The sequence below is a fragment of the Barbus barbus genome (assembly GCF_936440315.1).
Source record: "Barbus barbus genome assembly, chromosome: 15".
NCBI classification, from domain to species: Eukaryota; Metazoa; Chordata; class Actinopteri; order Cypriniformes; family Cyprinidae; genus Barbus; species Barbus barbus.
In genome coordinates, this window is record NC_136743.1 from 24,709,957 (window position 1) to 24,723,989 (window position 14,033).

Here is a 14,033-nt window from a genome sequence, read left to right on the forward strand (position 1 = left end):
CAGAGTTTCACAATCAAACATGGCAGTACCAGACCAATCACTCAAAAAATGTGCGAAAACAGTATCGTCCATGATTAAAAAAAAAAAAAAAAATTCTCAAGTTTCCCAGTCCGTGAAATGCCTGATCATATAGGCATGGCCTTGCCGGTCACAGTTCTTTTAATAGCAGACGCTGCCATGCCGCACACAAACCTCATCCCGGCACTCCCACCCGGCAACAAAGCCACGATGTACCCCACAATAGCAGCGATTTGAAGACAGGCTCCAAGAGCTGTGAGCAGCGTGCTGTGAAGGTTCAGCGCCGCATACAGAGTGCCCACCAGAGAGCACAGGTACACCGCGGCTCCCGGTGTGGGAGTCGCAATGAGTTTACTGGGTCCGCGGAGGATCGCCGCCCCGAGGAGCGCAAACACTGATCCAAGCGACCACAGCAGAGCGAACTTGCGCGCCTTCAGCAGAAGTAAAGGAGCGTAAAGTGCTGACAGTCCGAAGCACAGAGCAGAGAAGAAAACACACGTCCCGAACGCGATCAGTCGCTGGGATCGACTCATGCCCGGCAAACACGGGTCAGATTCTGAGGACCACGGCCACGAGAAGCCGCTGTTCGATGTTTGGCCTGATGACGCTCCAGAGAACGGCCTCGACCACCTGCCGAACCAGCTCCCCGGCACCGAAGTGGCTTCATCGATGTCTATTGCAGTGCTGGAACTGGACTGGGATATCGTCTTCGCGCCGCTTTTAGACTGAGCCAAATATTCCTGGAGCTGTCGGTTTAATTCAGCCATTATTCATTTAAGAATGTGCGTGGATCGAAAACAGGAAGTTGTGGCATTGCGATGACAATGATTCACAGTGACGTTGCTGTACGCGACGGAAGTACATTTTTTTTGTGTGTATAATTTATAACACTTCCGCGTTGATGAGTGGCTAGATAGAGATCCTTCCAAATGTAACTTTTCCCAAGTTAATAACATTGTTCAAAAGTTTTGCTCTTCTGATTGATATCTGGAGAACTCCGAATCCATGCATTAGACGATTTACTTGGTTTAAACCCAATGCAAATGTGAGATCAAGAATTGATTACTGGCTTGGCATGCATGTATATAATTGCTCTAGTGCTCCGTTAAGAGATCATTGTGTGATTGAATTAAGTTTAAAACAAAAGGGGGAATCTAGTAATTCCAAAGGGTACTGGAAATTTAATGCTGACCTACTAACTCAGGATGACTACTGCACATATATAAAGAAGATTATAACTGATATCAGTAAGAAATGTATGCCAGGTGGTAATAAATGGGAGTTTTTAAAATATTAACTTAGAGAATTTTCAATAACATATGGGAAAAATCTTAAAAAGAGATTAGCGAATGAAATTCAGTTAATAATTAATATGTGTTGCTGCAAATCTGCTCTATCAGATGAAGATAAGAATTTACATTCTTCACTGGATGAACTTTATGTAAGGAAGGCAAAGGGCCTTTTGTGGCCAAAAGTTCTTTTGGGAAGATTTAAAGATGTTATTGTTTGAAGCACTACACGATTGTATTAGATATAATAATCTATTGCCTATTATGAAGCTGGGTCTTATTATTTTCATTCCAAAACCTGGAAAAGACAAGAATTTTAGAAAATCTACGACCTATCACGCTTCTCAACACCGATTACAAAATATTTTCTGGAGTGTTAAGGGTGGGACTTCCTCAAATAATTAGTGAGACTCAATCTGGGTTCCTTAAAGGTAGATCAATTCACAACAATATTCGTTTGGTGCTTGATATTTTAGAATATAGTAATTTAATTGAAAACAATGATTTTCATTTTTGGATTTTTTAAAAGCGTTTGAGATGGTAGAACATCCGTTTCTTTTTCAGACACGTAGTCATTTTGGTTTTGGGACAAAATTGATCAATATCATCAAAATGCTTTACAATGACATTAAAAGTTCGGTGGCTCTTCCCAAGGGAACTTGTCCAAGATTTCAGGTGAACAGAGGCATAAGGCAAGGCTGTGGGAGTTCACCTCTGTTATTTATTATATTTATTAGCCATTCTAGTTAAAAATTAGAATATTGCTGGAATTAATTTTATGGATCATCAATGTATTATTAGTCAGCTTGCTGACGATACAACCTTTTTTTTAAAAGATCATACGCAAATCTCATTAGCATTTCATTATGTAGAATGTTTTGCCAAAGCATCAGGATTACAGCTAAATACATTGAAGTGTGAACTTATGGCTATTCACGAACTCCCTCATAATGTTTCAATTAAGAAGGAGGTGAATTTAGGTATCACAATTTCAAAAGATGTACATAAAATTGAAATGTTAAATATTGACCAAAAAAAATTTAAAAATGTAGATCAATTATGAATTCTTGTTTACAGAGGGATATCACAATTTTCGGAAGAATATTGTTATCGAAAATCGAAAGTATTTCTAGATTAATTTACCCCGGTTTTTCATTGACAATTTCATCCAGAAAGATAAAATCAATTAATAAACTTAATTTTGATTTCATCTGGAGAAAGAAGTACCGTTATATAAGGAAAAATGATATAATAAGAGAATATGAGGATGATGGGTTAAAGGAAATAGATTTTGATATTATGAATGGTGTACTTAAACTTAAATGGCTTCATTCTTTTATTAGTAATGAGCATTCATACTGGTATGCAATTCCATCCAGTTTGTTTAATAAATGTGGAGGTATAAATGTGACTTTGAGATATCTAAAATTCCATTGAAACTGTCGGATTTTCATGCATTTTTTGGAAAATGCTGTTTAAACATAATTTCAGTCCTCATAATGTTTCTTTATGGAACAATTGTATTTTATTTCAAAGGAAATCCATATTTTTGGAGGATTGGTGGCAAAGAGGTATTTGGTCAGTGCTGCACATTATGGATAAGAATGGCTGCCTTTTTAGGTTTAAGGATTTCTGCACTAAATTTAATTTTAAGTGTGAGGGAAAAGTTTATTTGAAAGTTATTAAAATATTCCTTTACCATTCCTTAATATGTTTAAGGGGATTTTAACATATTCCACTATCATTCCCAAGATTTTGGATCTTAAATTAGGCAGTACAAATTTTGTAGACAAGAAGTGTACTAATAAGTTTATAAGAGATTGTCTTCTGCAGGAAAGCTATCCTGGTCCAATAAGAAGGGACTATATTTTTCAACATCTAAATAGGAAATCAATGAATTTAGATGCAAGTATTTGTTAATTCCTCTTCCACCAAAATATAAAGAAGTGCACTTTAACATTTTGTACGATATTTATCCTGCTAAGGAATTGTTGAAATCTGGAGTTCATTTGGAGGACAAAAGCTTAGACTTTGTTGTAAACTGTTTACTTCTCATGTTTAAATACTTTATTCACAAATGTAAAGTTTTAAAAACAGCACCCCAGTTTATTGTCTGTAAAAAGGAGCTTGCCATAGAGGCCCTAAAAATTATGAGAAGGGATATGGCCAAGAAATTATTTGATTTGTTTAATAAGTGTGGTTTTGTTTAATCCCCTACGTTGTTTATGGTTGCATGAATGTATTCTTTTTTTATTTTATTTGGATTAATATCTGGTATGGTGGTTTATTTCTCTGTTATAGTATGAATAATATGGAGGTCTCAGTCTAGGAGGACTTACAGTTGTGTTTATGTTAGCCTATTTTATTTTGTTATGATGATGTTGAAATGCAAAATTCAAAAAATAAATAAATCACTTCTGCGTTCGAAAAGCAGAAGATTCAAATACAAATAGTAGCGTACAAGTACTTCCGCTGCAGCCTCTATCAATGGCTGTGCCCATAGCACGGCATTGTTGTGGATTATTTATGTAGAATTCAGCACATATACGTCTTCTAAACACACCAATCTCAGTTTACAACAATTAATCGAGTATTATGAAGCGAAGGAATGTGTTGTCACGATATCCCGATGCGTATTTCCTGACTTAAATAGAAGCGTGCGAGCCATACTGTATGTGTATAGGCAATTCTTCACTGTCTGATCACCTTATTTCATTACAGAACAGCGAGAAAACTATACAAACAACATATCACATTAGAATTAGCCAAAGCTTAAAACATTAATTATGACTAAAGGCTGTATAGAAGGATTCAATTAAAGGTTTATGGCAAACTTGTTGTATAAACATAATGCTCTAATTTTTTCACGCGCCGACTTTATGATGCAATCAATATTGTGATGAAATCAGTCGGAGCATTCCTCTGTGTGCTCTTCATTACTCTGACTGTCGCGTCGCTCAGATAGGCTCATGTTACACATTGAAACGAAGGATGACATGATACATGGTATGGAATCAGTATAAATATGCAGTTTTAACATTGACGTTTATTGCGTCACTGTTCAACTAAACTAAATTAGTTTAATTACGCTACTAATCGGAGCCGGATGTGACGACACGCGGACTGTGATAAAGGCCTATACATGTACACTTTCATTGTAGCAGGAGACTTTAATGTGTCATTTAATAATTCTTTGGACAGATATCCTCCAAAAACGACCGCTTGTTCTAGTCCTGCACTATTAGACCTAATAGACAAGTTTGAATTGGTGGACATTTGGAGAGAGAGATTCCCTAACAATTTAGAGTTTACTAAGGACAATAAAAGTGGTTCAAGACAATCTCATATTGATTATTGGCTCATATCAAAATGTATGTCAAATTTTGATCTGAATGTCGATTCTTACCCCTTTAATGGTCGATTATGTAACAAGCCAATGCAGAGCTTCTTTGTGGAAACTTAACAGTTCACTGTTAGAATTACCAGATGTAAAGGATAAAATTAAAGAATTAATTGCTAGCTATTGGAAAGCAGCCACAATTCAAAATTCTTTTTGTACCAATTGGGAGCTTTTTAAGTTTGAGACAGGTGTTTATTTAAGAAAAGTTGGAACACTTTTAGCCAAAAAAAGAAGGGTTTTTGAAGACAACCTAATCATGAAATGATCTCAGTCTAATAATTTTGATTGCATGTCTCTGGAGGAAAAATCTGAACCTGCAGATTTGCAAATGAAATTGGATGAATTGTATTTATCAAAGACTAGGGGTGCTTATATAAGATCCAGGAAAAAATGGCTCAAAGAGGGAGAACTCAATTCTGCATTTTTTTTAAAGCTAGAAAAGCGTAATTTTACCCTCTCAACAATTGAACAATAGCAAACTACAGTGCCGATTTTTATAAGAATCTTTATAGTTCAAGGTATTCAGAGCAGACAACGTCTTCATTTCTAGACTCGGTTAATTATGTTAAGGTTATATCTGAAAGTTATAGATTTTTCTGTGATAGCATTGTTACTCCTGAGGAAGTACAAAGAGCAATTAAGAGTTTGAAAAACAATAAGTCCCCAGGGTGTGATGGACTTACAGCTGAGCTAGGTTTTTAGAGAAAGTATTGAAAAAGAGGCTTTACCTCCTACATCGATGCAAGGTATCATAACTTTAATTCCTAAACCTAAGAAAGATCTTACCAATTTAGACAACTGGCGACCCATCACACTCCTTAACAATGACCATTTTCACCATAATATTTGCTAAAAGACAAAGATTGTTTGGATACTGTTATAGATGAGACTCTGGATTTATGAGGGACCGACATATAATGAATAATATTAGATTAGTTTCAGACTTATTGCATTATAGTGATTTGCTGGAACATAATAGTTTTATTCATTTCCTGGATTTTTATAAAGCTTTTGATTCATTTGAACATAAATTTATATTTAAATCAGTGGAAAAATGTGGTTTTGGTGAATATTTTTGTAAGGCGGTAAGAACTCTATATTACTGTAGTAGCACAATTAAATAAAAATATGGTACTTCTCCTAGATTTTACTTGTCACGTGGTATTAGGCAAGGGTGTCCATTATCCACTTATTTATTTTTACTAGTTTCCCAGATATTGGCTTCTTATATTTCTAATAGTGGTCTTCATGGTATCTCTATTGCTGACAAACAGATACTCATCAGTCAGCTGCTGTTGATACCACTCTTTTTTTGCAAGATGCTAACCAAGTTCCTTTAGCACTAAAGTATATCCAGCAATTCTCCAAAGCATCAGGCCTGTTCTTGAACATCTCAAAGTGTGAACTGATGTCCATCAAAGAATGTCATTTGTCAGAAACTTGTAATATTCAAATCAAAGATGAGGTATCTTATTTAGGTGTTATTATAACAAAAATGAATTAGAAAGATGCTCCTTAAATTTTAATTCATTAATTGAGAGTACTCAGAAAAAACGGAATATGTGGCTCCAACGTGATGATCTCTCATTGAAGGGAAGAATCTTACGAGCCAAAGCTGAAGGTTTGTCAAGGTTAACATATGCTGCTCTCTCTTTGAATGTTGACACTGCCATTCTTAAAAAAATGATACAATGCTTCTCAACTTTGTTTGAAAGAATAAAACTCATTAGAAAATCTGATGAACCATTGAGAAAGGGGTTTAAACTTTCTTGATTTCACCACTTTAAACAACACCTTTAAAATAAATTGGATACAAAACTGTATCAATAAGCCCTCATCTATATGGAATCTGATCCTAATTTAGTTTTTTCCAAACTAGGTGGTTTAAGTTTCTTATTAATCTGTAACTATACACTCACCTAAAGGATTATTAGGAACACCATACTAATACTGTGTTTGACCCCCTTTCGCCTTCAGAACTGCCTTAATTCTACGTGGCATTGATTCAACAAGGTGCTGAAAGCATTCTTTAGAAATGTTGGCCCATATTGATAGGATAGCATCTTGCAGTTGATGGAGATTTGTGGGATGCACATCCAGGGCACGAAGCTCCCGTTCCACCACATCCCAAAGATGCTCTATTGGGTTGAGATCTGGTGACTGTGGGGGCCATTTTAGTACAGTGAACTCATTGTCATGTTCAAGAAACCAATTTGAAATGATTCGAGCTTTGTGACATGGTGCATTATCCTGCTGGAAGTAGCCATCAGAGGATGGGTACATGGTGGTCATAAAGGGATGGACATGGTCAGAAACAATGCTCAGGTAGGTCGTGGCATTTAAACGATGCCCAATTGGCACTAAGGGGCCTAAAGTGTGCCAAGAAAACATCCCCCACATCATTACACCACCACCACCAGCCTGCACAGTGGTAACAAGGCATGATGGATCCATGTTCTCATTCTGTTTACGCCAAATTCTGACTCTACCATCTGAATGTCTCAACAGAAATCGAGACTCATCAGACCAGGCAACATTTTTCCAGTCTTCAACCGTCCAATTTTGGTGAGCTCGTGCAAATTGTAGCCTCTTTTTCCTATTTGTAGTGGAGATGAGTGGTACCCGGTGGGGTCTTCTGCTGTTGTAGCCCATCCGCCTCAAGGTTGTGCGAGTTGTGGCTTCACAAATGCTTTGCTGCATACCTCGGTTGTAACGAGTGGTTATTTCAGTCAAAGTTGCTCTTCTATCAGCTTGAATCAGTCGGCCCATTCTCCTCTGACCTCTAGCATCAACAAGGCATTTTCGCCCACAGGACTGCCGCATACTGGATGTTTTTCCCTTTTCACACCATTCTTTGTAAACCCTAGAAATGGTTGTGCGTGAAAATCCCAGTAACTGAGCAGATTGTGAAATACTCAGACCGGCCCGTCTGGCACCAACAACCATGCCACGCTCAAAATTGCTTAAATCACCTTTCTTTCCCATTCTGACATTCAGTTTGGAGTTCAGGAGATTGTCTTGACCAGGACCACACCCCTAAATGCATTGAAGCAACTGCCATGTGATTGGTTGATTAGATAATTGCATTAATGAGAAATTGAACAGGTGTTCCTAATAATCCTTTAGGTGAGTGTATATCATGAAAATCCCTGTCAAATTATCTCTTTTTCATAGGTAAATGTTATTAGCTTGGTCCCTCATTTTTAAACACAATTTTACACCTCACTCGTATCTAATCTGGAATAATAAGAATCTACTGTATAAACACAAATTGCTTTTTTTTTTTAATTGGTTTAAAAATTTTATTATTTTTGTGTCTCAACTTTTCAATCAAAATGGTTCAATCTGTAATTACTCTGAGTTTTTAGTTGCATGGAATTTATTTATTAGCATGGAATTCCTGTTAGTCTGAAAGAGTTTGCAGTTGTTGCTGATGCAGTGCCACATGAAGAGGTCTTTTTAGAGGTCTCTCTTTTCCAATCTCATGTCACTCAGTGGATCTTTGCAAAACATTTGTTGGAAAACAGTGCCTTTCGTCATCCAATGGTTTAATGAGTGATATTCCCTGGAAGAAAGTTTGGTCATTACCTCACAAATATTTAATTACTAACAAAATGAGAGAAATAGCTTTTAAGCTGATTCATAGAGTTTACCCGGATAAGTGCTCTCTTAAAAGACTCAAGAATGATATTAATACCAACTGTTCTTTCTGTTTAGAAAACAATGAAACTTCTTTACATTTATTCTGGAATTGCTCTTACACAACATCATTTTGGTGTGACATTCTTGACTTTATCAAATGTTATGTGAATCCTAATTTTGAGTTTACTTATAAAAATGTCATTTTTGGCTTTCATGAATGTGAAAAAAAGGTGATACTTATTTCATAAACCTTATTTTTCTGTTAGCTAAATATCATATTCATAAATGTAAATTTTCTAAATACAAACCTCTTTTTTTAAGATTCAAACTTGAAATGAAAATGTATTTTGAATCTATTGAGTTCTCTACGAACTTAAAAGCAATAAGAACAATGGCTTTGCTAAAGGACTTGGCACTTCCTTTGGACTGAAAGACTGAATGACCCTGGACTGTTGTTGTATTGTTATGATTTGCCAATTATGACAATTATTATTGTTTTTATAATAAAAAAAAAAAAGTTTGTTTCTGGGGTCGCGACTCGCTGATCAAACGAGAACAGAGGAGCGGCACGTTTGGATGATTACAGATGAGACTTTGTACTGCAGATAAAGAATCAAGTAAGTATAGCTTGATAAGCTTTCTTTATTCTTAATTTAGTTTTACCATTCCTGCCATTCACATCCGGCAGTTCTTGCTATATGGACTCGGGAGGTGAATGAATCGTGTCCTATAATTGATCTATGAATGCATTCTGGTATCGGATTATCGCGTGTGTGGACTGTGGACCAAGAAATTTGGCTGCTGAAAATAAAATATTGTATTTTTAACTAAACGATTTAAAATTAAATTTAACACTACTAAACAAAATTCAAACATCTGATCTTGTAATACTTAATGTATATAATCGATATCATAACTACCAGTAATATTCAATATCAGCCACCTCTAGAAATAATGTTGTTGTTGTGTTATTTTGCATTTGAAGAGCCAGATGTTCCATTACCGGTTGTGTGTGTAATATGTAATATCTTTGCACTTATCTGGAGTTATGCATTTTGCAGGATCAGTACAGCTTCGTTGCTGGAGTTACAGTGTGGAAACACAGACCAGTAGAAGAGGTGATGTTAGAAGTCAGCTCACCCTGATCACACATGACAAGCTAAAAGTGCTATATTAAGTCACTATCCCATGGATTTTAAATGCTTTGAATCTTTTCCATTTGCAAGTAATATATTCCCACCTGTGCATTTATAGATTTTATCCCCCTCTAATCGTCATATATTTAACAGGTAACAAACCAAAGGAAGAGGACAGCAGCTTTGCCGTGTCAGTCGTGGTAAATACAGGAACATTCTTCATGAAGATGTGCGAGAGAAGCTTGCAAGGCAAGATGAGGGGAAAAAATTGAAGGTACCTTTCTTCATTTTCATAGATTTTGGGATATTTATTGATATTTGGGTAATTGATAAAGTTATGTTTTATTCCCTGTGAAGTAGGAATAAAACATTTTTGTAAAAATGTTATCTATTTTTAAAGCCCAGTGTCAGTGAAGATGGTGTGATCAGGAAATCTGGTGTTTGTGGGAAATCTGAAGGAACATCTCCCAGCATTCTACTACGATGTTGCTCGAGGTTGATTGAGGTAATTCACCTCTTATGTGATGCAGATGTGGTCAAAAGTTTACACACATATAATAACTGCTTCATCAGAGCAGAAATTGTTATTCTTTTAACGATTCAACCACTCTGCCCTCTTACTGCTTAAATTATTAACATTTTGCAGGTACTGCAAGGTGTATATAAACTTTGGACTGACTGTGTATTGCTTTCACTCAACTGAACCATTTATAATGACTGGATATGTTTTATAACAATTGTTCTTCTTTCTTTCCTCAAGGAATTTTTTTCTGACTTTCCTGCATGTTTTGGAACATTTCCGTTCAGAGACCGTGGAGAGATTGTGTGCAGCTTCATGGCATTTGAAGTTTACTGCCGATGGAGAGCTTCTGGGACACTGACAAACACCACTTCCCAGCAAGTTGATTTGGATTTTTTTTTTTTTTATTAATTTATTTATTTAGTCAAACTTGCATTCACTAATGCTGGAGTAAGATTTTAGAAGAAACCTTTCGGTCCTGTTTAATGTTGGTGCTAGTAAAGGTTTGAGAATTTATGGCCTGGTTTCACAGACAGGGCTTAGACTAAACCAAGATTAGGCCATAGTTCAATTAGGACATTTAAGTCATTTTCATTAACATGCCTTAGAAAAAATATTACTGGTGTGCATCTTGAGACAAAACAAAAGCACTGATATTTTTAAAGATCAGTCAGTGCAAGTTTCTTTCAGTTGAAACAGCTCAGAATTACATTTTAGTCTGGGGCTGGTTTTAAGATTTGTCTGTGAAACCAGGGGTACAAGTCATGCTGTGTTTTGGTAATGTTTTACAATAAAGTCTCATTTGTTGTACGAATGATAATACAAAAAAAAAAAAAATCAAGAAAATTAAGTGTGTGTGTTAGTAATCCTATATGTTATGGAGACCAAATGACTCCACAAGGATAGTAATACCAGTAAATGTTGACCTTGTGGACATTTTTAGGTCCCCAATGAGGAAACGGGCGTATACATCATACAGAATTATGTTTTCTATGATGGCGAGATTAGGTACTTTTGTATGTAAGTGATTTTTTCATTGTTCTCCAGACTCTAATAAGTGTTGCAGCTGTGTATAGTGTTGGGGTTTTCTTGTGTATCAGCAAAAAGCATTTTTGAGTATTTGTTTTAGAGATTTTGTCAATAAATGCAGAGGGTTTTCATTTTGTGTTTGTGTTGATTGTAACTAAGTAATTAAGAGTTGTTTTTTTTATTAAAATTTTAAATAGCCTATAGTAAATTTCAACTTTATTGCCAGAGATATGACATTGAAGTACATTGAAATGACATTTAAGTATATTTTAGTTCACATTAATTGCTTATTGAGAAGTACATATTTACTCAACTAATTGTATTTAATGTAATTTTAAACTATAATATATTTGCAATCAATTACAAATAATAATAATGCTTAAGTGTATTGTTAACTGATATTAAAGTATATTTTAGTTAACATTAATTGCTTGTCAATACATTAGTAGTACACTTTAACCACATTTTAAAGACACTAGAAACAATTATGAAAGTAATATAACGATGTACTAAAAAGTCCCACTTAAGTGGTTTACAAAAATCACTCAAAAGTTCAACTTATTGCATTTAATATCACTTTAAAATGTGATACATTTGAAGTTAATTACAAATACAATGTATTTAAGTGACGAAAATAACATTTAATTTGCACTTATGTGTGTTCTTTTAAAGTATATCATTTGCAATAAGAACACTTTATAAAAGTATACTTAAGTGCACTTCTTTTTCACAAGCTTCTGCTATGGCCATTCTAGTCCTCTGACCTGAACCCTGTAGAAAATGAGTGAGGTGAACTCAAGAGAAGAAGCACCGTCATGGAGCTGTGAATCTGAAGGATCTGGAGTGATTCTGGATGAAGGAATGGTCTCTGATCTCTTGTCAGGTGTTCTCTAACCTCATCAGGCATTATAGGAGAAAATTTAGAGCTGTTAAACTGGCAAATGGAGGTTTCAAAAAGTATTGAATAAAAGGGCATCGTTAATTGTGGCCAATGTGTATTAGAGAAAAACACTTATTTCATAATGATATTTCCCCCCATTTTAAATTCTTATCCAACGAAAGGTTAGATTTTTGTGAATCTTTTAAATAAAAGATCAAAAGGATAAACAATGCAAATTAATTTTCACAGCCTTCTTTGATCATGTTTAACAAGGGGGGTGATATATATATATATATATATACACAGTCATGGCCAAAAATATCGGTATATATATATATATATATATATTCTTTTTTTTCTCTTCTCTAAAGCCTAATAAAATTGTTTTTCATGAAATGTGTTCTACATTTTCAAACTTTGTCATCAAAAGTTGATAAAGGTTCAAGTTTGAATCGTTTGGGTTCATAAAAAGACAGGTGTTTGTCTGTCTTTATGTCTGTCATAAAGATATGAAGCTAATGCCCCAATGGCAGAGGAGTTTAAAATTAATCTCTCTTTTCATTGGCCAGCTGTCTTCAAAGCCTTTTTAGGGTTTGAGCAAGCCAACAGGGGATCCATAGCACTAAAGCTCAAATGTGAAAGAGACCACACCAAGGGACCAGGTCAGTTACTGAAAGTCTTAAAACACTAGGAACATTGCAGTAAAATGTAAAGACAGATCAGATATATATTTAAATAGGCTATATTAGATTTGTGTAAGTGTAAAATTAATTATAGTCTCAGGAACTTAAAGAGGACAAGCAGTTTGGAGAATTGTGTGACAGTGTATTCATAAACTTTATGTATGAGCTACATCATTCCACATTGTAGTGGAAAGTTCACGAAACTGAAAAACACTGCTCATGTGTTTATTTAGCTTAGTGCACATGACTCTGTTAGCTCCGAAATCTGCCTACAGCTTAGTGGGTTACTGGTTTTGCTGGTTTGTGTGTTCTGTGTTTTTCCCCCTGCTGCAGTTCTAAAATAATGTGTACAGGTCAATGATGTGATTCTCATTATTTTTTTATCTATTAGTTTATTCATAAATACATTCATACATACAATAGCTTTAATATGCATGATGAGCCTCTTTGTATACCATTTTCAAGGAAATTTCAAAGACAAAATTTTTTTTTAAAACTTTGAAATTTCCTTGAAAATGGTACAAATATGTTCCAGAACCATATCCATTTAACCTTTATAAGAACTTGGCACATGTGTTTTAAACTTGATAAAAAAAAACAAAAAAACAAATAGCTTTGTAAATTGCTTTGTAGAAATAGTAAAGTTATTCTAAACTTGTTTAGTGCATTGTTGTTGCTTTTTTATTAAAAATAAATAAATAAAAACCCTGATATTATTTCTTTCCATGCAGCCATGTCAATATCACAGATAACACCAATTCTCTTCCTGAGTGGGGCTGATGCTCCTTTGAATCAGGCACTTATGACCCGCAAAGGCATTACACTGATCGTGAATGTGACCCTATCCCACACCTGCCCTATCTACCCAGGTGTGGAGTGCATACGTGTTGCAGTGTCCGACCTCCCAAATGCCCGTCTAGGTGATCATTTTGACCTCGTTGCAGCTCGAATCCATGGTAACAGATCTGGAAGAACCCTAGTGCACTGCGCTGTGGGCATGAGTCGCTCACCTGCTCTTATAATGGCCTACCTCATGAAGTACAAAGGAGTGACTCTGCGGCAGGCACATAACTGGGTTAAAGACAGCAGACCCTACATATGCCTTAATACAGGATTCTGGACCCAACTTCAGGACTATGAGAAGAAACTCTATGGTAAGAATACTGTGAAGGTGGCTGAACCACTGGATGCACTGCCAATGCCTAAAACACCAAAACTACCTTCCAAGTACAGCATGAGACGGTGTCCTCCTTCGCCAAGGCTGAGCCGACTTAGAAGATTCACCTCCTTGGCTCTTTAATCAACAACAGCAAACTGATCTTTTGCCAAACATGGACTTGAAATGTCTATTCACATATTGTAAGGGCAATGACAAATGTCTTAACCATCATTTCGAATAAGGATCAACAAGATCTATGCAGTGAAAGAAAGTACTT

At 35.6% G+C, this 14,033-nt stretch overlaps 2 protein-coding genes across 2 annotated transcripts; one reads left to right on the forward strand and one right to left on the reverse strand.

The window, feature by feature from the left end:
• Positions 1-60: 60 nt before the first annotated feature.
• LOC306881539 (vesicle transport protein SFT2C-like) lies at positions 61-848 on the reverse strand. Its single transcript, XM_079435707.1, has one exon. The coding sequence runs from the start codon at positions 783-785 to the stop codon at positions 126-128; it is 660 nt and encodes a 219-aa protein (XP_079291833.1). The 5' UTR covers positions 786-848; the 3' UTR covers positions 61-125.
• Positions 849-13,330: 12,482 nt separating this feature from the next.
• On the forward strand, positions 13,331-13,897 carry LOC306881048 (dual specificity protein phosphatase 18-like; the record flags this gene model as incomplete). The annotated part of the gene is made up of 1 exon (XM_079434935.1): positions 13,331-13,897. One exon carries the CDS (start codon positions 13,331-13,333, stop codon positions 13,895-13,897), a length of 567 nt encoding a protein of 188 aa, XP_079291061.1.
• Between the last annotated feature and the right edge of the window lie 136 nt (positions 13,898-14,033).